The following is a 23,885-nucleotide window of genomic DNA, read 5'->3' as shown; positions in this document are numbered from 1 at the left end:
GCTAAAGATTTGTGTCTAAAGATTCAAGGCAAGTCTCAATACCATATATCCTTTTTCAAAACACGTTACACAGTGGGCTTTTCAGACAAACACCTGAGCGCATCAGTTAACCTTTCATGTAAAATACCCAACAACCACCAAAACAATTCTTACTTCACCCAGAAGTGACTCATGTTGCCATAACTATAGCATATGCTCTCTTTCATTTAACTACTTTATCACTCTATGTACAATTAACTAAAAAAACACAGACAACTTGAGGCTTTGCAAAAATGTGTATTTTATGTGTAGTTGTATTTTCTATTTTTGCATAGTTTAGTCTGCAAAATATATCACACCACTTACATTTTGTAGTTCAAAACAAATACAGTAAATATGACAATCAGCTAAATGCCTAAAGACAGATCTATTCAGCATCCTCTGTGACAGAGGATTTCATTCAAATGTACAGTATGTGAAGCAACAATACATGAGACTACCACTAGAGGTATCCTGCAGCCCTAATGCTGATACATGGTGATATTTTTATGAACTTCATATTTACAGTACAGCAACATTCTCCCTTGCCTTGAATCTTTAGAAACAAATTTTTAGCACATATTATCCACCCCTAAACTCTCCCATATTCCACAGATATTTTTTGTTGTCACACCAAGACGGACAACCTTTTTTGATCTGTGGTTTTGCAATACTGTAGATACCACTTTTGGGTACAGTACATTTTCCATGTGTGATCAGTTGTACAGTGGGTTGAATTCCTAATTCCTGGGTTTAAATCCTGCACAATGCAAAGTGCTATTGTAAGTCACTTTGGATAAAAGTGTTTGTTATAGTTGCATTTTTGGATAATTTTGTTTAATTGATAGCCCATTACATACACAGTAGTTATAGTGGGAACATTTCTTCAGTGTCAACTACATGTATTTCTTTCTTTAAAACATGCACATTTTAATGCAAATGAGTATTGCACCACTTGTTAACAAGATTGCAAACACACAAAACAAAGCCGAAAACTGTGTAAATGTCCTGCAAAAATCTGTATAATCTGTTTTATTTCAAGAGTTTCATTTGTCTGTCAAAATACAGCATCTTTCCATCTACAGTGATCTAAATTTTGTCCAGCTTTGGGTCAACAGTGCCATCATAAGGATAATTAAGTTAACTGTTTTGCTCAGAGTATCAAAATGTCTGCAAAAATTGCTGTAGTTTCACAGAGTTTTGCTGGTGGTGAACATTGACTGAGACAGGTATCCATTTTTCGGAAGAATGCAATGCATATCCCTAGTTTTGTTCACATAGTATACTGATATAGTGAATGTGTTAAGTGTTTTGAAAAAGTGTACATGGTATTGAGACAAGTGTGAGAATGTTTGTAAAAAAAAAACAGTAATATTCAAATAGCATCTTGAAAGGCAGTTGTGTTGTGTCTCATGCAGATGGCCCTGTGTAGCTTTGCAAAAAGTTTGATAATACAAACATGATCTCTTTTGTTTTCAAGACTCGATACGAAGTTTTGAGTTTTAATTGTAAGGCCTAAGAAAGAATGCTTTAGGTTACAAATAATATCTGAACAATTCAGAGCAAATGTGTTTGCGAGGTCATTCCAAAGTTATATCGCCACCCCGTGGACAAATGACAGATATCGCAAGATTTGTATACAAACCAACAGTGCAGAGCAGACATGTAACCCACATTAAAGGAATACGCTGAACGCACACCATAGTTATTTGGGCCAAAAGCTTAACCTTTATATGGACACTTTGCCTATACAGGCCAAGGAGCACATGAAGCTGTATGCAGTTATATACTGAAGAAGGTTAATGAAGCTCTGACTCGTGGATGTTGAGTCAGAATAGACTAAGGTTACATTTTGTTCTGGCCAACAGGTCCTGAACTGATTCGATCAGTGACTCATGTGCAGCTTACATCTCCTTGTATAATTTATTCACAACATAGGCCTTCTTATGCAAGCTCTTGTGTCTCTCTCCCTTTCGGTCCAGAAGATTTGCTTCTGTCAACTTCACGGCACAATCTTTCCCTGGCTGAATTCCTCTGCAATACTTACCACTAACCAGCAGATGGCCCACTGAACTTCGTTTTCCTTCAAAATTCACTCTTGTTTGGCCCGAATACAATGCTTTTCACGACATGATGTCAAACGTTTACGGCATTACAAGATAAATTACAGTAAACATAAAATTACAGGCAGGTTCTGAAAGGTTGCTAGTACTGAGGGTCATTAGGTCTCATTTCAGAATATCTAATAAGAAAGGTAAGTGTACCTATATGAGTCATGCTTGATAAACTGTTGTTGGGACCCAACTGAATATTGACATAGCACGTGGTAACTCGTAACGTAAGCCAACTTCATTTTTGGAAGATTGTGTAACTTAACACATTTTCTTCCGTAACAGTGTTCTCTGTCAGCTAGGCGCTAGCTAACTAGCTGGCGCTAATGGTAGAGCAAACAAAGTAGGTAGTCTTAACACCGGACTAGATATTAGTAGAGACTTGGATTTACCTTTAAAAAAAATGTCAGTGGAATTTGGTTTTCAGAAGTGAAGTTACCTAACCTTTCTTGCATTTCAACTGGTATAAGCTAACCTGTTAAAACATCTTCCGGGATGGTTTGGTCAAATTAAATAACATCTCCAACAAAAGTGTATTCGCTTTCCGCGAGACAGAATGCCAATAAAGTTTGGGTGCTGCTTTTTTTTGCAGAATCATGCAAATTGTTTCCTGAAGAGGCAAGCGCGACCCCCCAACCAAACACTCGGAGGCGTTTTATATTTGACATGCCCTGTTATGCCGATTATAGCGATACATGTAATACGAGAGCCTGCGTTTGTTTGTTGTGTTGGTTAAGTTTATTATTTGGCAATATATTTACAAACCATTATTGCAAAGTATTACAACATACGTTCTCAAAGCAGCGTTACCGTAAAGTGAAAGATGTTCCGAGTCGACAAGGGCCCCGTATCAACTGTAACAATTTAGCTTACTCTGTAAACAAGATAGGGAATGCTGGGGCCAGTCTTGTGCAAACAACCCATGTGTACTTCCACAGTTAATTAATCAAGATGCATCACAAAATAATGACAAAGAATAACACTATGCTGAGTAATACTGTGTAGCCTCGGATACAAAATACGCATTGATTGCTTCATTGTGAAATTAATGAATTGAAATGTGCGTAGTTCTTTCTTCGGATTCATATGGTAATATTGCATAATAGCAATGAATCATATTTGTGCATATTGAAAGGACATCTCTTTATGAAGCTGTTGTATGAACCACATAGTGGATCTGTTTGATAATGAACTAAAGGCTTTATTCTTTCTTGATTTCAGCAGCTGTGAAATCATCCCAAATGCTCCTTAGCCATGTTGCCTCCAGGTCCTTTGGTCCTCGGTTGCCTGATGCAGTGAGGGCTAGTCCCCCTGCCTCATGGCCTTTGGTGGAGATGTTGCGGCATAGCTCAGGTATCTGTCTGTTTCCTTAAGTAGAGCACATCTTGACCCTTACAGGTTTCATGAATGGATGAATGCATACATTCACAACTCCTTTTCTCAATATTCCTGATATGCATTGAAAAGGGCTCACCACTTCACCAAGGTTTAGCTGTCAACTAGAACATTTTGATGGTAGCCATTGTTTGCAATTACAGTAACTATGCTTTGGCTGTATGGTGGGGTTGAGAAGAGAGAGACTCTGCCTGAGCGCCCAAAAATATTTTCATACAGTTGATGATCTCAAAATTACTAGCATTTTAGGACATTTATCTTTTCTCAAGAGTAAGGCAGATGTTACAACTTAGTTTGAATGCTGGTGGCATTTTGAATGTCTGTTTAAAAAAATCCAAAGAACTTACTGAATACTTTACAATAGTGAACAAAAGTAACTTATATTACGTAATCTAAATAACACAGCTGACAATCATAACAATAAGAGGCCACACCCGGTTTTTTGTCTCACAGACATGGGCAAGTTTCGGCAGGTGTTCTCTAAGGCCAAACACATCGCCATCATCACAGGGGCAGGAGTGAGTGCCGAAAGTGGGATTCCCACCTTCAGGGGAGCAGGGGGCCTGTGGCGGAGATGGAAAGCACAGGTGAGAAGAGGGACATGCCCAGACTGAACGCTGATCCTCCATGCCACCCTGACTCTGTCTCACACGTTTGAATCTTTCTTTGCCCGGCGCCAAGGGTGGGTGTAAGGACGGCCCAATGACTGTTTGTGTATGTGTGAAGGCCTCCTAATGCAGAGGTATCGGGTAGTGTTTTTGTCTTTACAGTTGTGTAAGCAAATGGTCAGATATCAAACAGTGGGGTGCTTGAAATAAGTGAGAGTTTGAGAAATGTGCTTAATCTGGATACTGATCTGATGTTCTCAAACGTCTCAGACAGTTTTTATAGTTTGAGTTCCGTTTGACTCAGCTAGATTAATTGAGCAATTTGTTCACATTGGTCAGAGAGATGGACACAAAGATTAGTACATAAATGTCTTTTTAAAGGATCTAGTTTCTTTGCTCAACATGACTCATGACCTCATTTTGTCGTTGATTGATTGGTCAAAGTTTATGTTTTGTCAGTGTTGAGAAATGCAGTTATTTTCCTCTGCACTGATCTATGAGCTGGCAATAACAACTTGTGCAACACCCAAAGTCAATGCTTTTTGACTTTCACAGCTGTGCAGAGATATACGTTGTGAGAGGAGAGATCAGAGAAGCTCCAGATGTCTGGGTGTCATCACCCCCATCCCTCCTGCCTGCATTGTCGAACCCTTCAGAGATATTTTTTAATGTGATCATCACCAGATGGTTTAAAAAGGAAACTGTTACTGTCATAGTGGAAGTCTCTTCCTGAATGTCACCGCTGTTTGAATCTGTTGTGCAGGGATGGCCTGAACTCTGCCCTAATTTACCACCTTCTGAAGCGACACAGCCAATGCAATTAATGCATTAGTGACTGTGTGTACTGCACTAACTAGCCGTAATGAGAATGCTCAAACTGCAGATGGTCTTAACATAGAGAGAGGTTGTCTTTCATATTAAGATCACATGCACATTATCCTTTAGTAGTTCCTCAGAGTTCTCTTACGGACCCAGTACTTTTCTTGCTCGTGACCCATCGCCTTGTTGTAACTTTTCCCTCTCAGGACCTGGCCACTCCAGAGGCCTTCTCTAGGAACCCCTCCCGAGTCTGGGAGTTCTATCACCATCGACGGGAGGTGACGCTGAGCAAGAGCCCCAACGCCGCGCACTACGCCATCGCTGAGTGCGAGGCGCGCCTCAGCAAACAGGGCCGCTCCGTGGTTGTCATCACCCAGAATGTCGACGAGCTCCACCGCCGGGCCGGCTCCAAAAACGTGCTAGAGATCCACGGTATGGACGCTTGGAGGGAGGCAGGAGTTAGCCTGGCTGAGAAAAAGAAGACTGATGAACGTTAGAGTTGGGTTCAGCTAAATACTAAACCTTCTGTATATTTATTTGAAAACCCTTCCTTTAAAATAACTGTTTTTGGCGATGTCTAATAATGACCTCTCTTGACTCTCTAAATGTACTGTAGTGTTTAGACTCTAAACACTACAGTACTTCAGTCAGGTGATCCTACAATGGTGCTACAACAATATAATCACCATGAAAGTAGTAAATTAAAACACTGCTTGCCTTCCCTGCACTAGCAGTTTATATAAGGCCTGTGTAATTATGCTTGTCACAGTTTCATATTACTCATTATTTTTAACTGATTATTTAAAGCAGTGTTGTGCAGTGTGGACTTGCTGTTAGCTGGGTACCTTTGTGCAAACTGCGCTGCATATATTACACTAACCCCCCAGCGGTACACACTGAGAATATCATAGCAATCAACACGCTGATCAGACATGCTAATTATGGCATTGCATACATTAAAAGACCTGAATATCATTATGAAGGTGACTTGTGACTGTTGCGTTCTTTTCAGTGAAGTTCCTACCACTTAATGGTCCAAATGTATCTGCATGGGGGCTGTCTTGCCAATATTGATTGTTTCAAAGGCAAAGACATGCAGAGACAATACTCTAAATCAAGAATTCCCCCAATGCCTCTCTCTCTCTGTTACCCTAATTCAGGTAATTTGTTCAAGACCCGCTGTATTAGCTGTGGAAGCGTGAAAGGCAATCACAAGAGCCCCATCTGTCCATCGCTGCTAGGCAAAGGGTAGGACCCAGCAGCCCCTCACTCGCTGGACAGGCATATGCTGTTCACACACCGTGGTCATTTCTTGACATGTGTCTCCTTTATTTCTTTCTCTTTTGAAACCTCAGTGCACCTGACCCAGAAACCAGTGATGCCCAGATTCCTGTCAATGATCTGCCGAGGTACAGTGGCCAGTGCGTTTATGTGCTAAGTCACTGTTTTTGAGCTGGTGATATGTCATGGCTTTCACCAAAGGAGAAAGAAGACTTTGTTCTGTCTGAAGGCTTAAGATCAGCCCTTCCTAGCTGAAGAATGCTGCTATACAAGTATATAGGGAAAACGTACTGTAGATGCTCACAAGATGGCAGTGTTTGGCAGGTTGAATGCTGTGTTGAACAGAGTGGTCAACGTAATTAGCAGTATTGGCTGCAGTCATATCACACAGTGTTTATCTTTTGAAGCGAATGTACTGGTCACTGAGGGAGGATTCCTCCAGAGTGAGTTATTTCTAAACGCCACACGCAGCTGAGGCGAGGCGGTGCTCAAATTAAACCACAGCCCTCATTAAAATGTATAAGGTAGTATCAACTGGCTGTCTAATCTGCCCTAAAATGTGCTTCACAGTCTTGAGCAAACATCCAGGGGAAGAAAGCATTTGCTTTGATGCAACTGACACCCTTCTTAACACAAGAGCGCACAAGGCATCATCAGCTTGATTGACAGTGCTGTTTTGGGGAGTGGAGAAACCAGTTCTGTAACAGATAAGCAGTCAGGCAGATCAAATAACTCATGTGAGGAGAGGACCACTGAACGGTGGCCTTTGTGTTCTGTGACTGACTCTGTCCTGTGGCGAGGCAGATGCGAGGACAGTGACTGCAACGGTCTGCTGCGACCCGACGTGATCTGGTTTGGCGAGACCCTGGACTCCAATGTCCTGACGCAGGTGGAGAAGGAGCTGGACATGTGTGACCTCTGCTTGGTGGTGAGTCTCTCGCTCAGACACACACCCACACACACATATTTGCCCGCCACCCGCCCCTGTGCTCACTGTTCTCGCGCCGCATCGCCCGGGTTAAACACCCGTGCCGGCAGACAGCAGGTTTAGCGGGCACTCCTGGAGCCAGAGACTAAGTTTGCTAGTGTATGTAACATGTTTCAAATGGATGGATCCGGTGTAATTGACGCTGCTAATCAGTAGCATCTATGAAAAATTATATGCTATATTAAATCATATGACATGTAATATGAAATAATATGGTATGGTACGGTGAAGTACTGAGAAAACGTCTTTATGTTTGAGAAAACGTCGATATGTTTAGTTTTGGCCTGTGATATATGCTGGTGTGTTTGTAGAGGTACATAGGGATTGTCCTCAACCAGCTATCCCTTGCTCTCCGCACAGGTTGGCACAGCCTCAGTGGTGTACCCGGCAGCCATGTTTGGCCCACAAGTGGCCTCGCGGAGGGTTCCTGTAGCTGAATTCAACACCAACACCACCCCCAAAACGACCTACTTCACGTAAGTTACATGAGCACAATCATGAAGCTCTTTTTCTGAATATGATTTCCTTAAAGATAAAATTCAGCAAGTGATCAATAGGTCATATGTCTGTGGCAGTGGAAGCACCATAGTATGTAACACAGTTAGCAAATATGATTGTCCAAACTATCCAATAGCATTATTAAGATACAGTTGTAACAGCTATTTGCAGAGATTTTGATTGACAGCTATTTGCAAAGATCTTGATTGGCTGGTGCATTACACATGACTGATTGGCCGTTTACAGGCATCACATTCAAGGGCTGTGCGGAACAACACTTCCTCTTGCTCTGGCACGTCACGGGTCAGAGGTCATCTGAGAGGTCACGTACCTGAAGCCAGAAGACATTGACTCCTCATGGTCGTTGAAGCTGCACAAACACGCCTCATCTCTTTGGATTCTGGGAAGTTCTTTCTGTCGCCTTACTGCTCAGAATGCTTGGTGGTGGAAATGCACATTGTGTCACTAGAAACATTATGCAGTGTTAGGATAAGTGGATATTTCTTGGGCGTGTTTAACTTGAATAGGACTAGGGGGGACTATGGCACAGTGGTTTAAAAGTTTGTAGTATGGTCGGACGTAGTATATGGAGCTGTATTTATTTCTTTAGGGTGAATGAGGGATATATGCTGGATTCCTAGATGTCATATCAGATGGGATGGTACTGTCACATTACATATTAAGTTGTCATTTTTTTTTATTATAGGTGCATTTTGTTACCGTCTACATCTAATCTGAGTCTGCTACATCAGAGATTATTCACAGGATATTAACAGTAATTCTTCTCAAGTGCTGCTTTTGCCATAGCTAGGTGGTCGTACCCACCCTGTTATGAATGTGCCTTATGAGAATGGTATATGCTGAGAGGTCCGAAAGCAGTGTGGAAACGACAAAGCAGTTCTCTATGCATGTAAGGGAAACGTCAGGCAGCGCAGCTTTAAATGTCATGTGATGACAAGTTACATTTTCAAAGCAGTTTACACTTATTGTCTTACTTTTGCTTGGTTAACCAAACATTGTATGGGGCACTTTTGTATGAAGGTATAACAAAGGGGTGATTTTAAAAAGAAATCCCTTCAGGACGATACAAGACCCCCCCCTGCACTGCGCATTGAAGTCCTTACGCAATTCATTTCTCAAGAATGACTGGCGCACTATACATTATCCCCGACATAACAAACGGAGCAAGAGGGGAGCCCTAGAGGTTTTACAAATCAGTACCAAAACAACAGGAGATAAAAAGGACGGAAGGGGGAGGGGGCTTTCGCTCAGCAACTGTTCCAGGTTGGGATCATTCTGTTACATTCCAGACCTGAGTAAAAGGTTCTCATCCTTATCTCTACTGGAATGGGGGAGGCGACTAAAGTGCCTTTTTATGTATTTATTTTTTTGGCTGTGTACGCACAACACTGACAGGTTGCAAAATTCTGACTCTCTCTGAATGAATCCTGGGGTGATGATAGACAGCTGTGGTCCATTGATGTAATATGCTTCCTTGTCATTGGTTGACAGGGTGTCATGGTTGTACTCACTTGTTGTCACTTCCTCGTGATGTCTGCTTGATTTCCTGGTGGTCAAGCCATGGTATGTGTCTGTATGGTTTGTGTTTGTATGTCCTGAAGCACCATTGTGGTCTTTCAACACACCTATGATATTGACTCTATTGGTAAAAGCATTTGACCAAATTTGACATGCGTATTTAATGACACTCCTAGTCTTCTGTAATACTAAAGATGTAAATCGTTCAACTTCAATGTTCTATTAGAACACAATCCAAACTACATGTTATTAATGTCATTGTCAGCAAAACACATCCATGCAGTGTTCCCACCATTAAACCTACCATATGCACATACCATCGCTGTGTTTCACTTCAATTTGATTTAATGAAAACGTGCTGTCATTACCCAGACTGCTATATACACACTCAAAAATAAAAACACACTTAATACATACAACACAGGACGCACGATGCATCAGTGTCTGTTTGCACCTGACCTGGAATCATAATAAAGAACTTAGAGCTGTTCATACTGGGACATGGTGAATTTGGTGGTCTGATGTCAGTGCCACTTTAATGAGCAAGTGTTAGCAAGTGAGTTGGGATATATTATGTAATTTCTCTGTCTTTTTTTGTTGATATTGTAACTTTTCGTCAAACTGTAACATCTGTCTATTAACAACTTTATTGAAAAGCAATCTATCATTTACTTTGGTATTTCTCAGATCTGAATTAAAATTCTCAAAACTGTTTATTCAACCTCCACATCATCTAGAAACTTGTGCCCATCATAACAGCAATTTCTTTAAAAAACATGAAGGTATCTATTCCTAGTTTTCAAGTTTCAGTGATTACATTCAAACCCTGATTATTTTCTTGGGATTGATTCAATCTTGCTATCTAACGTGAACTATGCCTTCAACTGGCTTATATTAGAACCACATCTTCATGGCTACCTGGGATATGGATCGCTAAAATGTTCCAGTACGTGACAGTTTTAAGGGATAGAGGAATCTGATGAGTCTGTTATATGTGCTTTATTATAGTGTTTGAGTGTTAACTTTACATTCCACAAAGTGAAGATCAGAAACGGCCAACAGTCACTTCGGTTTCCTTTATATTCCTTTTCTAACTAATTCTGCTGTAGTCGTAAGTGCCTGGCATCCAGACTTTATCGCATATCTCAACTTGAACTTCCCACTCGCTTGTGAGATGGGAGAATGGATGACGTTTACACCAAGGTGGCGTGCTATGGGTTGGTTTTTAGAGCAACATTGCGAGGCTATCGGCCTGAGTGTAGACATGCAAAGGATTTTTGTTTGCGGCTTGAGGCCTCAGACATTAAGCCCTTGTTGGCCTTAAGGTAGCCCTAGCTCGTACAGGCCGATTGTGGAATCAGGACTAATGTAGATTTGAAAAGGAATTTTGGAAGGTTTGAAGGGTACAGTGGGGTATAAATTGAATCACATGGGTGAGGAAAGATATGGAATTTGTCAGAAAGGTAGGAAAGAAAAGCAAAATCGAGCCAAGTCACGGCAACAGGTTGAAGAAGAAAAGGTTATGCGAGAAAGCTAGCTGAAGAAGCAGTGGAAACAAGCATTTGATAAACAGAAGATATAAGTGTACTGCAGGCAGAGGTAAAGAGTAGAGCTACATTAAGGTGGGAGGAGCTCCTCAAACACAAAAGGAAGAAGAAAGAACACGCTAGGACAACCCGTCTCTAGGTGAAGTCTTTATTAATACCAGGGAAAGCCGGAAGTGTGAGAGTTGGAAGAAAGGACATAGAGAGGTATCTATTGCATGGTGCTGTTTGTATGAATTGTTTTGAGAAATGCACTTACTGTATTGAAGATTTGCATAAGCGGAGGTCTAAAGAGCTGATCCTAGCACAGCCGCTTCGAATGTAGATCTGGTAATGGTAATGTTTGCCCATGCGTAGCCATAACCATCTCAGTAATTACTTTAGATTAATATCCAAGGTCCGTCTGTAAATATGCTTAAATGCACCTTATCCACAGCGCCAGGTGTCTGGGTGGGATGAAATGTTCTCTCAGTGCTTGATGAATACTAAGTGCACCTGGAAGTGACAGCATTTTTCACTTGTTTTGTCTGAGTTCAATTGACTTCATGCTCCAGTGATCAAACCACTAGGTGGATAGTTTGCTCTAGCATATGATAACATGGAGGTTAATGTCCTAGAAATATTGAGCAATACAGAGCTGTTGTCCTTTGGAAACAGGCTATGTGAGTGTGACCCCTGGCACTAGAGGAATAATGGTAGGCCATTCAGGGAGCCCAGCTGTGGAGATAAGAAAAAGAAAGGAGCAGAGGGGAAAAAATGAGTACAGTCTGACCCGCCTGACGAGTGAGTTAATGGAGTCATCATTTCTGCTTTGGGCTTTGTCAAGATCATCTTGCTCCTTGAAGAGAAAGAGTTGACAGATGGAACAAGGGACCTGATTTGCAGGGGGGAAAAAAATAGTTCAAGAGATGAGAGGCTCAACGTAAGATGAGATGCTCTGAAACTAAGGAAAGTCTGCATATGTCTCCATACACATACATTGGTATTTTTATCACATTATCTGGCACTCGCTCGCAAATATCACATCTTGACTGCACAAAATGCTGAATATGGATGTTGCTCAGGCAAGGTGTAGTAGGTCTAAACCACAAGAATTTTTCAAAATTAGGGTAAGTTCAAAGTATATATATATACTATATATACTTATATAAGTATATATATAGTATATATATATATACTGTTTAAGTTACCTCCTAGGCTCCAAATGTAAATGAACTATGCTTCTAAATGCAATTCAGTTTGGCGACCTTTTGATTTTCTCTATGATAATTAAGTTTCTCTGACCTGTCGCCTACCCCCATTGGTGGCTGTTGCTAACAGTTCAGTTCAGTTCAGTTCGGTTTCTAACCCCCGGTGTCTGAGCAATGCCACGGTGTGGACCTTTTCTTTGTTCCCACAGTAAGATTACCACTCTTGAAAATGAAAGTGACCACATGTTTGGTGGCCACAGTAGCTGCTTTGTCATGATTCTCATATTTTCTGTCAGAATCCCCCTGTGATGCTATTAAGCCATACATAGCATCACATCAACTTTCTTTCTCAGTCATACCTTTCAAAAAGGTGCATAGGCCCAGTGATGTCCTGCTTATCATTGGGTTTCTCTATAATTTGGTACTACAATAATCCAATTTTCTCAGGTTTAGGAAAGGAGCATTTGAGAACCACTCTAGCCAAGGAAACTGTTTAAAATAATAAAAACATAATGGCATCTGACATCCAAAACATAAGTAAATATACGTGTAAATAGGCAATATTTGTCATAGGACATCATAGCATGCATTTTTTGTATTAGTCTGTGTGTATATGTGTGTATTTGCAGCGTGTCTGTGTAAATGTGTCTCATGCCACATGCTATCATTGTGCATACTGTTTGTGTCTGTGTGTCTCATGTTTCAGTTCTGCAACACTGACTGTGTGTGGGTTTTGGTGTGTGTTTGGGTTTGCACATCCATTGCGCATATGAAAGGTGTCAAATTCTTCTCTCTGTATTTCTGGATCTTTTGTGTTTGGTCTTCATCAGCCATGGTCAATCAGTTTCTGACTGTGAATCTCCAGGCTTGAGGGTCTTTTGGTGCTTGATCTCTGATCCTTGGATGGTCCCCTCCTGGAGTGGTCATGTGGAGTCTGAAATGAGAACTAAAGAAAAATGCCCCCCTTTTCCCACAGGAATTTGCACGTATCCAACATACATAAACACAAAAATAGACACAATGATACAACAGTTTATATATAAATTAGCCCCTTTTCAATAATGTACATATTTCAATGTGTGTTACTGTCAAAACAATTTGGAATTGTGACTGAGCTACACTCATTCTCTTCAAGCAGTGATTTGTCTAGCCAGGTGTTAAAGGCTTCCTCTTGGGGTCGTTTGTCTTGAGACTATGTCAGTTGCATCTCTAGAGTCTAGACTATGTTCTTTCTTGATAGCCCTTTCTCCTTGTCTGGGGAGTAACATCTGACATGAAAAACGGCAAATGTCCTGAATTTCTGCTATTCCCTATTAACTTTAACTCCTAAATGCAATCAGATTGGGTGACCTTTTGTTGTTCTGTATGCTAATTAAGACCTGGCAGACACAAATAGATGGTATGAGTTATGACGAGCACTGGTAGGAGATAAACTTAGAATCAAGATGATGAAATGTGCTTGGCCCTCATTAAGCAGTTTCAATTGTATTGAAGTATACAGCTGGGCAAATGCAAATAAAACAGACTCTCAACAAATGCTAGTAGAAGCCATCTTGTTATAGCATTGGGATTAAATATGTTTTATGGATTTAAATGTCTGAGATTGGGTCAGACACAGCTGTCTGTCAAATATGTCTACTTTCAGAGGCTTACCAAGGTGTTTTCTATTTATAGTAACCATCAATACGCCTCCCTTGAAACTACAGGCTGAAGGTGGCTGCTGCTCACACATGCACAGTGAGAAAGGGAGGGAGAGGGAGAGAGAGGGAGAGGGAGAGAGGGAGAGGGAGAGAGAGAGAATAATCTCCTTTCTCTAACCTCACTCTGAACTGCTGCTGTTTTACTGTGCTGGGCCACAAACACTCAGGTTCCTTGCTAATCTGTCGCCATGGGAACTGTTTTAATTTAAGAAGCCATGACAGTTTCCCATGAGTACCCTTCTTTGTCAATTCCTTTTATCACATATCTCCATCAGCAACAGGAAGAATGGGAGGCTGGGGCGCCATCGGGTATGAATTTGTAGTATATGGTATTAGACTTGGAGAGACATCTTATATTCGATCGCAGCAGTGCTCTGTAGCCTGTAGTCTTTGTTTTTCTTATATTGAAGCCGAGAGAGATGACAAGTTCAGACATGCACTGTGAGGTGTAAAAAAAAAAAAAAAAAAAAATGTGTATGCAACCATCCAACAGGGGGGAAAACTGTGTGTATGAAAGTGAGAGAGATGGAGTGAGTGAAAAAGAGATTTGGAGAGAGTGAGCAACTTAAGGACACCTCCCTTCCTCGGCCTGTTTTCTCCTCATGTGGCTTCCAGGTAGGTTGGCCCGGTGTCCTGAGGTTGTTTGTAAGGCAGGCAGTGATAGGCACACAGGTTCTCAGTAATCTCCCATAAACCCTGGCTAATTAGGATAAGAGACCTTTGCACCTCCCTCCTGATTATTGATAATAGACTTTTTCGGTCATGTGCCTCATTCTCCACACATACATATGGCACGGACAGGATTGCCATTTTGCACTATAGCTTTGTAAAGATGAATGCTTTACGCTTTCAAAAGCTTTTTTCAAACATATTATACTGCATTATATATGATTGCAGACATTTGAAAATGAACGACCTAAAGCTCTAATGCCACTGGATTTCAATGTGTAGTGTGCCTTATCATGGTGTCCAGTTTATTGTTTGGGCGGTCACCCCAGCTAACGTTTCCCGATAGCCAAGCTATAAATAGGCTGAAACAGACCTACTGAGACTGTCTTCTCAGATCTGCCATCAGCTACTGCTTTTTAGGCATGCCCATCTCTTCCTACTGTGTGTGTAAGTGTGTTTGAGTGTGTGTGTGTGTGTGTGTGTGTGTATTTGTGTGTGTGTGTGTGTGTGTGTGTGTGTGTGTGTGTGTGTATGTGTGTGTGTGTGTCCATCCCACACATACCCCCTTTAGCACCTTTTTGTTGTATACAGTACATTAGCATATTGTTTGCGTGTGTGTGTACGTGTGCATGTTTGCTCTTCCTGTTATGTCCTGCAGGGTTGCATGCTCTGACTGTCTTGCGTGTTTGTTTGTTTGTTTTGTTTTGTTTACTGGCTCGCTTGTTTAGTTTGCTCATTACTGAGCTGTCCCTTAGAGCTCTCTGCACTGCATGTTGGCGTGCTATGGTGGTGTGGTTCAGATCAGAGAGTGTGGCAGCCCTTTTTTGTGTGTATGTGTGCTCCTGCATGTGCTGTGGGTCTGCAGATGGGGAATTTCTACCTTGAGTGAGGGCGTAGTGGAGATGCAAGCACTCAGTAGGACGGAGACCCAGTGCCAGCGAGCGTCTGCAGTCCTGGGGCATCCTCTCTCCTTGATTACACGGGCTAGATTAAGAGGATTCCGCAGTGGCAGTGTCTTACTCCGCACTCTTTGCACACATCCTGACTGATCCCTCTTCCAGCACGTGCACTGTGCACACACACACAAACACGCATGCACACGGACACTGGCACACATCAGTGTGATAGACACGAACACTCACACACACACACACACACTAACGCATTTTGTGCGTAATCTTGTACAGCCACCTGAAGGTTTGCAATATTTGCATAATCTAGACCACATGCCCCAAATTTCCCAAAGCACTCACATATAGCGTTAAATTGGGCTCCTCCCTGTATTTGTTCTTGGTCTAGTTTGATCAACTTTGGTTGAGTCTGCCATTCAGTGCTTTAGTCAGCTTGTGGTAAATTAAAACAACTCCAGTTGGTCAGCTGCCCGATCCCCCAGATCAGGCTTTCGGACTGAAAATCCTCTGGGGAAGCACTAATCCATTGCTTGTTAGGAGAAAAAAAATGATTTAGGAGGCAAAGCTGTATCTATTTTTAGCTAGCTTAAGCTCTTTATTGTGTCACTGTTTACCTTCGAAAGGCCTGCTTTGCTGACAAATGAAGTGGAAATAGATGAATGATTAAATAGATGGATAGACAGATAGATAGATAGATAGATACATACATATATGGATAGACATACAGATACATACATACATACATACATACATACATACATACATACATACATACATACATACATACATACATACATACATACATACATACATACATACATACATACATACATAGATGGATAAACATACAGATAGACAGATAGGTAGACATACAGATAGATACATTGATAGATAGACATGCAGATAGATAGATACAGTAGATATGAAGAAATCCTACTTTGGTACCCACTTTCCCATATTCCTTCACTCAGAAATGCTGTCTTGACTGTGTCAAGTTGGGGATTATTCAGGGATTCAATACAAATTGTGCTCTTACTTTCTTTGGGTCTTACTTTCTCCCCTTTGCATAGACAATGATAATTCCCCCGTTAGGTGTAGACAGATCTTTTCATTAGTCACATGATTGCACAACACTTCATTAAAACATGTGAACTCACACATCTTTTAGAGCTCCTTGCAGTATTTATGCTAACTTCAGCTGCTAATTGATTACTGTCAGGGAACAAAACATTTCAGACAGATCTGGGAGGAAGGGAGTCATTTTTGAGGAGCTGTAAAGCCACCATACCAAAATAGAAATTGCCCAGATACCAAATATCCTTTTCTGTCAAAGAGATTCCTTTTTTTGACATATGGTCCAGAGTGGCATGCTTATGATCTGTTCTTGACAAGATATTTTATAGCTGCAATTAAGGTTAAAGTTTTACTGAAGTCATTTGGGCTAAGTGCCTTTTCTGAAGGGCGAAGCTGCAGCGAGGCCCACCTGGGAGCTGCCATTCGCCAGATTAATAGAACGCCTTCCGACCCACAGCTGGACCAAACTCCAGTCTCTTGCACCATCCCGCTGGGTGTTAAATTGAGCCTTTTGTGCCAAGAGCTTTAAGTTTTTATTGGGCTTGTGTTATGGCACATTACAACCTAGGACACTGCATAAGCATTCCGGGGGGGGGGGGGGGGGGGGGGGGGAACACATTCACAAAGACTACTCAATGTTGTGTTTATGTTGATAAAATGGATGATCTTATAGGCTGATATGATGGATGATCTTATAGGCTTCCTTTGAATAAATACTTTTGCTTACAATTGAAGATATCTCTAAGTGACCTATTCTAAATTTAAATTGTGTTACATGTAATGCGTTCTAATAATAGTTATGGTTGTGTTTTCTCTGCACAGTACAGTATTGATTTGATGAAACTGCTGGAGTCAAATGGTGTGCAGCACAGACAGATGCAGCTGCAGATCACGTAAAGGCTTCAGGCGCGATCTCTCTAAAAAAAACATCCCTGCAATTACTGGGGCAACAGCTTGACCATGAGCAAATGTTTACAGTCAATGACTGTCAGTCATCCACTGGAAATGAATTCAACGACCCCTGTAATGTTAAGTCTTTCCTATGTTGAGGAGGACTGTTTTCTGCTTTTGATCATACTGCTTTTCCAGATCGCAGTTATTATTACAATCTAATCAGTTCATTTCAATTGTTATGGTGTAAGTTATGTGGGCATGAGAAAAGATGTTGCCGTCCTCCTGGATCTGCTATCTCATCACCGTATTGTATATTTGTAAGTAACATCCTTTTCTAACGTGTTTGATGGAAGCCAGCAATCTGACTCTTGGTGCGCCAGTATCCCCGTAGGTGACTGTGACAGACTGGTTCAGACAAAATCAGTTTGGATCAAACGGCTTGCCTATAAAAAACAAGATGCAAACCGTGATGCTTTACAGATGCAGATTCAGATACTCCAAATACTACTCTTGCAGTCTTCTGTTAAACGAAAAGGGGGAAGGAGAAATCACAAGTGGTTGTGAGAGATATCAAACGGAACCCTTCTTTTCTGGTATGGCACTGTGGACATAACATTGTTAGTGGAATGAACATGGAAATTAAATTAGCTGAGTCTACTGATACACAGAATACCCTAAAATAGTATAGATTGTGAACCACACACACACACACACACACACACACACACACACACACACACACACACTCACTTTAAAATCTGATCATGTACCTGTTGAGTTGTTGAGAAGTTAAATGAGCCCCTGTTGGAGAGCATCTGATCTATGAGAATCCATCTCAAACATGGACCTACTCAGGCCACTGAGGCTCTAAGGGGGCCTGTGTAGGCTACAGTGCATACATGACAGATGGAGTCAGCGCAGTGCTGAGAGGTACCACCACAGTGTAATCAGCACGGTCCAGACAAATGAACTCCCACTAGCTATGTTCCACTGGTGGACATTTTAAAGTTTCATGAAAAAAGTGTGAATCTATCAGTCTGTTAGTGTAACTGAAAGGTTAGTGTAACCCAGAACTGTGCCTAGGGTGCCCAGAAATGTGCCTATCCATTTCATTCGTTTAGCCTTCTTCACAAGGATTTGTTTCAAAATGTCTCGGGCTGGAGTGGGAGAGAGCAACATCACCGTGTGAAGGTGCGGCATTCACATTGGCTCATCTGGGCCAGCAATGGGCTTGTGTGGAGAGATTATCCATGGGTGCCAGTTCCATCAAAGAGGCATTGAGACAGTCTGCCCATAATTCCTGTTGATTTTCTGTCTGTGGTGCACTCCCTCTGAGCACAGCACTAATTCCCTTCTGATGACGACTCACTCCACTGCACTCAACACTACAGAAATCACCTAGGACTTCACCGTTTGAGAGAAAATGCTACCCACAGCTATACGTGGAAATACACATAACTGCAAGTGCGTTTGTAAACCCGCACACACACACCCACACACACTATTGATCCATTATGATTCCAGCCTGATCAATATACACCGTATAATATTCAGTATGAGTGAGTGGAGACAGGAGAGTCCTGACTTAGGGATCAGATGGGTGAAATGCTGCCTCTATACCCACTGACCTACAAAGAATATGGGTTCAGCCCAGCCTAGAGAATGGATTAGACTGGAGATGAGAAGCTGTGAAGTGGAATTGCTCTGCAGAAGTGATAAGCACAGAAGATGGTTGTGAGACTTCGAGTATGTGTGTGTGTGTGTGTGTGTGTGTGTGTGTGTGTGTTGTGTGTGTGTGTGTGTGTGTGTGTGTGTGTGTGTGTGTGTGTGTGTGTGTGTGTGTGTGTGTGTGTGTGTGTGTGTGTGTGTGTGTGTGTTGTGTATGAGAAGAGACTTAAAATGAAGATGAGATTGTTGTGATGAACATGTGTCTGTTTGTCTTAAGCCCCCCCCCTCACATGTTCACACAGACATAAAGTATACACGTGTGTACTCACAGACACAGCCAACGATAACTATAGGGTGTTTGTGTGTTTGTGCATTTATGGGCCAACCCCCTTCCTTTCTGGGCTATTTTTGATTCAGAGTGTCAGCTCCTGTTTCTATGACAGCTCCGACAGACAGCGGAAGGGAAATGAAGAGAGAGAGAACAAAAATGCCGCCCCCCCCCCCCCCCCCCCAAAAAAAAAACCCAGAAATGACTCAAATTGGATTTTGCTGCTTGTGACTCTGAGGCGCTGCCTGTGTGTCTGGATATCAATCGGAAGCGACACCAGCTGTAGCCGAGGCCAACGCACACTGAGGCACATGCAGGCAGATTGCTTCTGTTTTCCTGAGTTGCTGCCCTTTTCAGAGACTGCACCGTAACATTCACCAAAGGTCTCGCAGGAATGGGTTTGGGTGCTGGTGTGGGACTGTTTATCCTTGAAAGAGTGTATGACTACTGCAAAGCTTAGTTGGTGGATATTATTATTATTATTATTATATTGATGTAGTAGTATTAATAGTACTAGTAGTAGTTCAATCGGTGAACACGGTTTGTGTGTGCCTGTGAGTGAGCAGAGGTGGGTAGAGTAAGCTAAGGCCTAGGCTAGGCTCTACAAAAGTGACACAAGCGACTAAGCAGACCAATAATGGCGCATGAGCAAACATTTTTACTACTCTAACTTCACATCATGTTATCTAAAGTTAGAGTGACTATTCTTATAGTAAATTCAAAATGATATATGTTATATACCGTATACCATTATACCACACTACCATAGACCTATCGAGAACGTGGTTCAGCGAATGAGCAAATGTTAATTTTAATAACATCATTCTAATGTCATCAATAAGTTGCCTTGAACAGCAGACTATGGTTAACTTTAGCGCTTTAACAGTAACTTAATATAAGCCTATCTCACTCATATAATGTTATATAAGGCTGCCAAATACAACAGCAAAAAACAACAGTGCAACTTTACATATAAAAAAGGTCCTTCCCATACTTCTGGTAAATGTACGTGCATGTAAGTGTACAATTAGCCCGCATCAATGCAGCCCATAGCCAAAGCAGTCAACGTAGGCTACAGGCTGTGCACGTGTGAATAAACATAATTTAATAATAATGTAGTGAGATGTGTGTAATGGATTATAATGTAATGGATTACAGTATATGGATACTGGATGAAGTACATTTTTCTACAGTATGAGTGTAACTGCATCACAGTTTGCTGGAAAAATACTTAATAGAGTAAACATAATGCTTTACTACACCCCTCTGTGTGTTAGTGTGTGATGTGTGTATGTTTGCTTGTGTGGTGCATAATGTGCAAACATCTGTGTGTGTGTGTGTAAATTCCGGGGTGGGAGAGTGTAGGTGGATGGCCTGCAGTAACCGGGTGTACCTGGGGACCAGCGAGAAGGAGATTAAGGTGGGCCAGGTGGGGACAGGACGCTCTTTCCCCGTCAGATGCCCTTGGAGCATGGTTCACTGCCATTTGCCTCCATCAGACATGCCTTTGTTCTCAGGCAATGAGGGCTGGTGAAATGCGACCATTGACTGACATCTGGCGCCCATCAAAAGCTTTAGATAATGGAAGCACACTCCTATCGGCCACACACTCAGCCTTTCATCCTACAGCCTATTTTAGGAAGCGAGGAAGCCCTCAAGGAATTGCACTGTTTGGAGTGAGGGAAAACTGCTTGTCTAGCCAGGGAGCAGTGTGCCTCATTACTTGCCCTGCCTCCATCGGAAAAGCCAAACAGAGAGACAGAAGGCAATAACAGGGGCAGTGTTACATCATTTTTGGGGTGGGCATTAGTATACGACAAAAAGGATATTTGGAGATTGCTGAGAAGTCTTCTCCCACCCCGACACACTCTTACACAAACACACTTACACACACGGGAGCAGAAAATCATTACCACTGTGTCCATCATCGAATGCCTTGCAGCATCAGAATGGTTACTGAAGCTGAAGTCTACACAGATCAGCATGTGGGTGGCTACTATGAATTGCATTTCTCCCGACAAAAATAAAACATGAGTCAGCAGCCACACTTCGAAGAAACTGAACAAATGATGCTTCACTGATGCGCACACACAGATCCTATACTTCTTCTCTGTGTTCTCCTGCTCGTCTGTCTCCAGTTTGCTTCACTTGCTCCGTAACTCCACCACCCACCTCATTGTTCCAGGAAGTCGAATGGTGGAGCGAGGTGCTAGCAACACCAAGGTCATGGTTTCAATTTCCAGGGAACACACATGCTGAACAAAAGATATGCCTGCCCCTTGAGGTAGGAGTAGCTTCGGATGGCTCTGTGTGCAGACTAATTTAATAAGTCATGTCAATCAAACAATCATCTCCCCCTTTTTGATTATGTTTATGCCAGCTCATGACACCACCCTTAGCTTTTCTGAAGGCTCCCATGGACCACAGTGGAGCGGCTGTATTACAATTAACACAATATTAGAAGAGATGTCTCTGATGAACGGAGATGAGAATACTAAACATAATTACGGCTCCACTCTGTGATGTGCAGACTATCCTAAGGCATTTGCTGTGGTGTGTGGTTGTCCTCTCTTTCCAGGAAGAAAGAGTGAGTTATTATGTATTTCCTTGTGGGAAATAATCAGTCTATGAGCACTTGATAAACTGATTGGTTTGCCTAAATACTCTGGGCTTCTATCTGTCTGCGAATGCAATGGGAAGAATGCCAGCATGTCATAGTTATGTATTAATTCAACATGAGATTAATATCGTCGTATTGCTTTCCTCTAGTCACTCATGGGGTGGTTTCTCTCAAGTGACAACTCTTCTGAAGTCAGCGAAGCAGATGAGAAGAGTACAAAAGAGTGTCGACATATGTTGCCCTAGGGGACACGGGCTATGACATTTGCACCTTGAATGTTGTTCTTCTGCCAGAAAGTGCATGTTCACCTTGTGATGTCTCTGTTTGGAAGTGTAACTTCAACAGAACCAAACCTTGCTGCTGGCTTGTCTTAATTTCCCTTTTATCCCTGGTTAATTTGCATTATTCAAGAAACAATGTGGTGGATCAACCTTTCACTACAATGGGCAGCTTTGTAAATATATTTTATTTTTGTCCATGCCTTTGTGATGTCTTTTTACTCTTCTGGAGTCTGGAATTGAAGATTCACCACCCACTTTCTAGCTGGTGAAACCAGAACAAACAGAAAGACTTCGTCATGATTCAGACAACAGCATAGTTGCACAATCTTAGGATGGCAAGTCCACTAAACACTCACTATTATGTTGCCCTGACTATCTTTGATCACCATAATAAAAACATGTCATAATATAGCTGCAAGCAGCGATAAGGGGGCCAAGCAGCCCAGCGAGCCAGAGTTGCCATGGATACTTTATGTCATTATGTCAAAGGCACGGCTGTAAGCACTCAAAGCAACTTTCATGTCAATCAACCAAAGATTGGCCGAGATATGAGCTCACTTCCTGTTCAAGGAACTAACTGAAACCTCTAAAAGGAGTAAAGTCCTGTATACTTTTTCATAATCCACCATTACGCTTTGCAATTCTCAGTATCAAATACTTTTGTTGTGTTCTGAGAATTCTCTGAACCTCAGTGGGACCTCAGGGACCTCACTCAAACCTCAAAAAGGAGTAAAGCCCTGTATACTTTTTCATAATCCAGGGAGGGAGAGAGAGAGAGGAAACGGGAGAGAGAGAGAGAGGGAGAAAGAGAGGTAGAGAGAGAGAGAGAGGGAGAGGGAAAGGCAGAGGCAGAGGCAATGGGAGAGAGAGCGAAGGAGAGAGAGAGAGAGATGTAGAAAGAGGGAGAGAGAGACAATGACATCCAACCCCCAACCTCTGAAGATTGATCTATTAAATTGCTGCTTGCCAACAGATGTAAAGCCATTTTCTCTCTTCTACACCCCTCACCCCCTTTTAATTTTCCTCCTTTTGTGAGCCACCTGAACATACTCATTTGAGGTGACTGAGAAGTGCAGGTGACTTCCCCCTATGTGTCACACTATTTTAAGAGCATTTTCACAGGCATGAGGCGTCAACAGGCTCTGAATTACATTAAAGTTTCCTTGGCTTGGTGTGATAAAAAATTGTGTTACCAAATGTGAGAAAGTAACACATAAGAATGCTTTCTAGTAGTATATGTATCATATATTAAGGATTTTAGTGTCAGGGCTTGTGCAGCTTCATCGTAGCCCATTACAAAAATATATTTTCCAAGATATTTGTTAGGACAAATGAGCATTTGGATATGCACAAACACACTTTCTTGCTTTGTGTGTATGACAGGGCTTATCTACACAGATTATTTTGAAATCCAGTCTGCCTTTAGAATTGATACCCTCTGCCAGTCTTAATCACTTGAGGTTGTCATAAAATTCAGCCTTAATGCATTTGTTGTTAATTTCCCAGATGTATATTCCCTCAAATATCCTCTAGCTTAAATGTAATCGAAAAGGAAGATTTCTTTCCGTTAAACGATTCGAATTAGTGTCTGGGAATCGCTTCTTTTAAAATCTTACTGGTCTTTCCAATCTGTTGAGTTACTGAGACGTGCTTTATCCCAACCTCACATTGCGCAGGCGTGATCCAACCTGAGCCCTGCGAATAGCCTAGACTAGAACTCCGTTTTTGTCGAGTGAGAGGCTACGTATC

At 41.9% G+C, this 23,885-nt stretch overlaps 2 protein-coding genes across 3 annotated transcripts in view; both read left to right on the top strand.

Moving 5' to 3' along the window:
* Positions 1-2,224: 2,224 nt before the first annotated feature.
* On the top strand, positions 2,225-8,103 carry LOC308364540 (NAD-dependent protein deacylase sirtuin-5, mitochondrial-like). 2 transcript variants are annotated; one of them, XM_080837692.1, is made up of 9 exons: positions 2,225-2,272; positions 3,354-3,482; positions 3,978-4,111; positions 5,158-5,383; positions 6,112-6,199; positions 6,307-6,360; positions 7,037-7,160; positions 7,581-7,696; positions 7,965-8,103. In XM_080837692.1, exons 2-9 carry the CDS (start codon positions 3,371-3,373, stop codon positions 8,035-8,037), a joined length of 927 nt encoding a protein of 308 aa, XP_080693818.1. In that variant the 5' UTR covers positions 2,225-2,272; positions 3,354-3,370; the 3' UTR covers positions 8,038-8,103. The 2 variants fall into 2 exon arrangements, with proteins under 2 accessions (XP_080693818.1, XP_080693819.1); XM_080837693.1 differs by having other exon boundaries at positions 2,252-2,272; positions 3,351-3,482.
* A 206-nt stretch (positions 8,104-8,309) lies between these two features.
* Positions 8,310-23,885, top strand: part of adcy1b (adenylate cyclase 1b) — a 62,516-nt gene continuing 46,940 nt past the window's right edge. Inside the window, exon 1 of the mRNA XM_080837689.1 lies at positions 8,310-8,379. Within this exon, the coding sequence (XP_080693815.1) occupies positions 8,377-8,379 (3 nt within the window). The 5' untranslated portion in view covers positions 8,310-8,376. The remainder of the gene's footprint in view (positions 8,380-23,885) is intronic.

The sequence above is a fragment of the Sprattus sprattus genome (assembly GCF_963457725.1).
Source record: "Sprattus sprattus genome assembly, chromosome: 4".
NCBI lineage: Eukaryota > Metazoa > Chordata > Actinopteri > Clupeiformes > Clupeidae > Sprattus > Sprattus sprattus.
Note: the sequence above shows the minus strand (reverse complement) of the source record. Positions and strands in the feature narration are given on the sequence as shown.

What these genes read in the sequence shown, in the direction of transcription:
- LOC308364540 (XM_080837692.1), top strand. Translation starts at nt 3,371, where the DNA reads ATGCTCCTTAGCCATGTTGCCTCCAGGTCCTTTGGTCCTCGGTTGCCT. An exon ending in CCATCGCTGCTAGGCAAAGG is followed by an intron (nt 6,200 to 6,306) that starts GTAGGACCCAGC and finishes TTGAAACCTCAG; the next exon opens with TGCACCTGACCCAGAAACCA. An exon ending in TGTGTGACCTCTGCTTGGTG is followed by an intron (nt 7,161 to 7,580) that starts GTGAGTCTCTCG and finishes CTCTCCGCACAG; the next exon opens with GTTGGCACAGCCTCAGTGGT.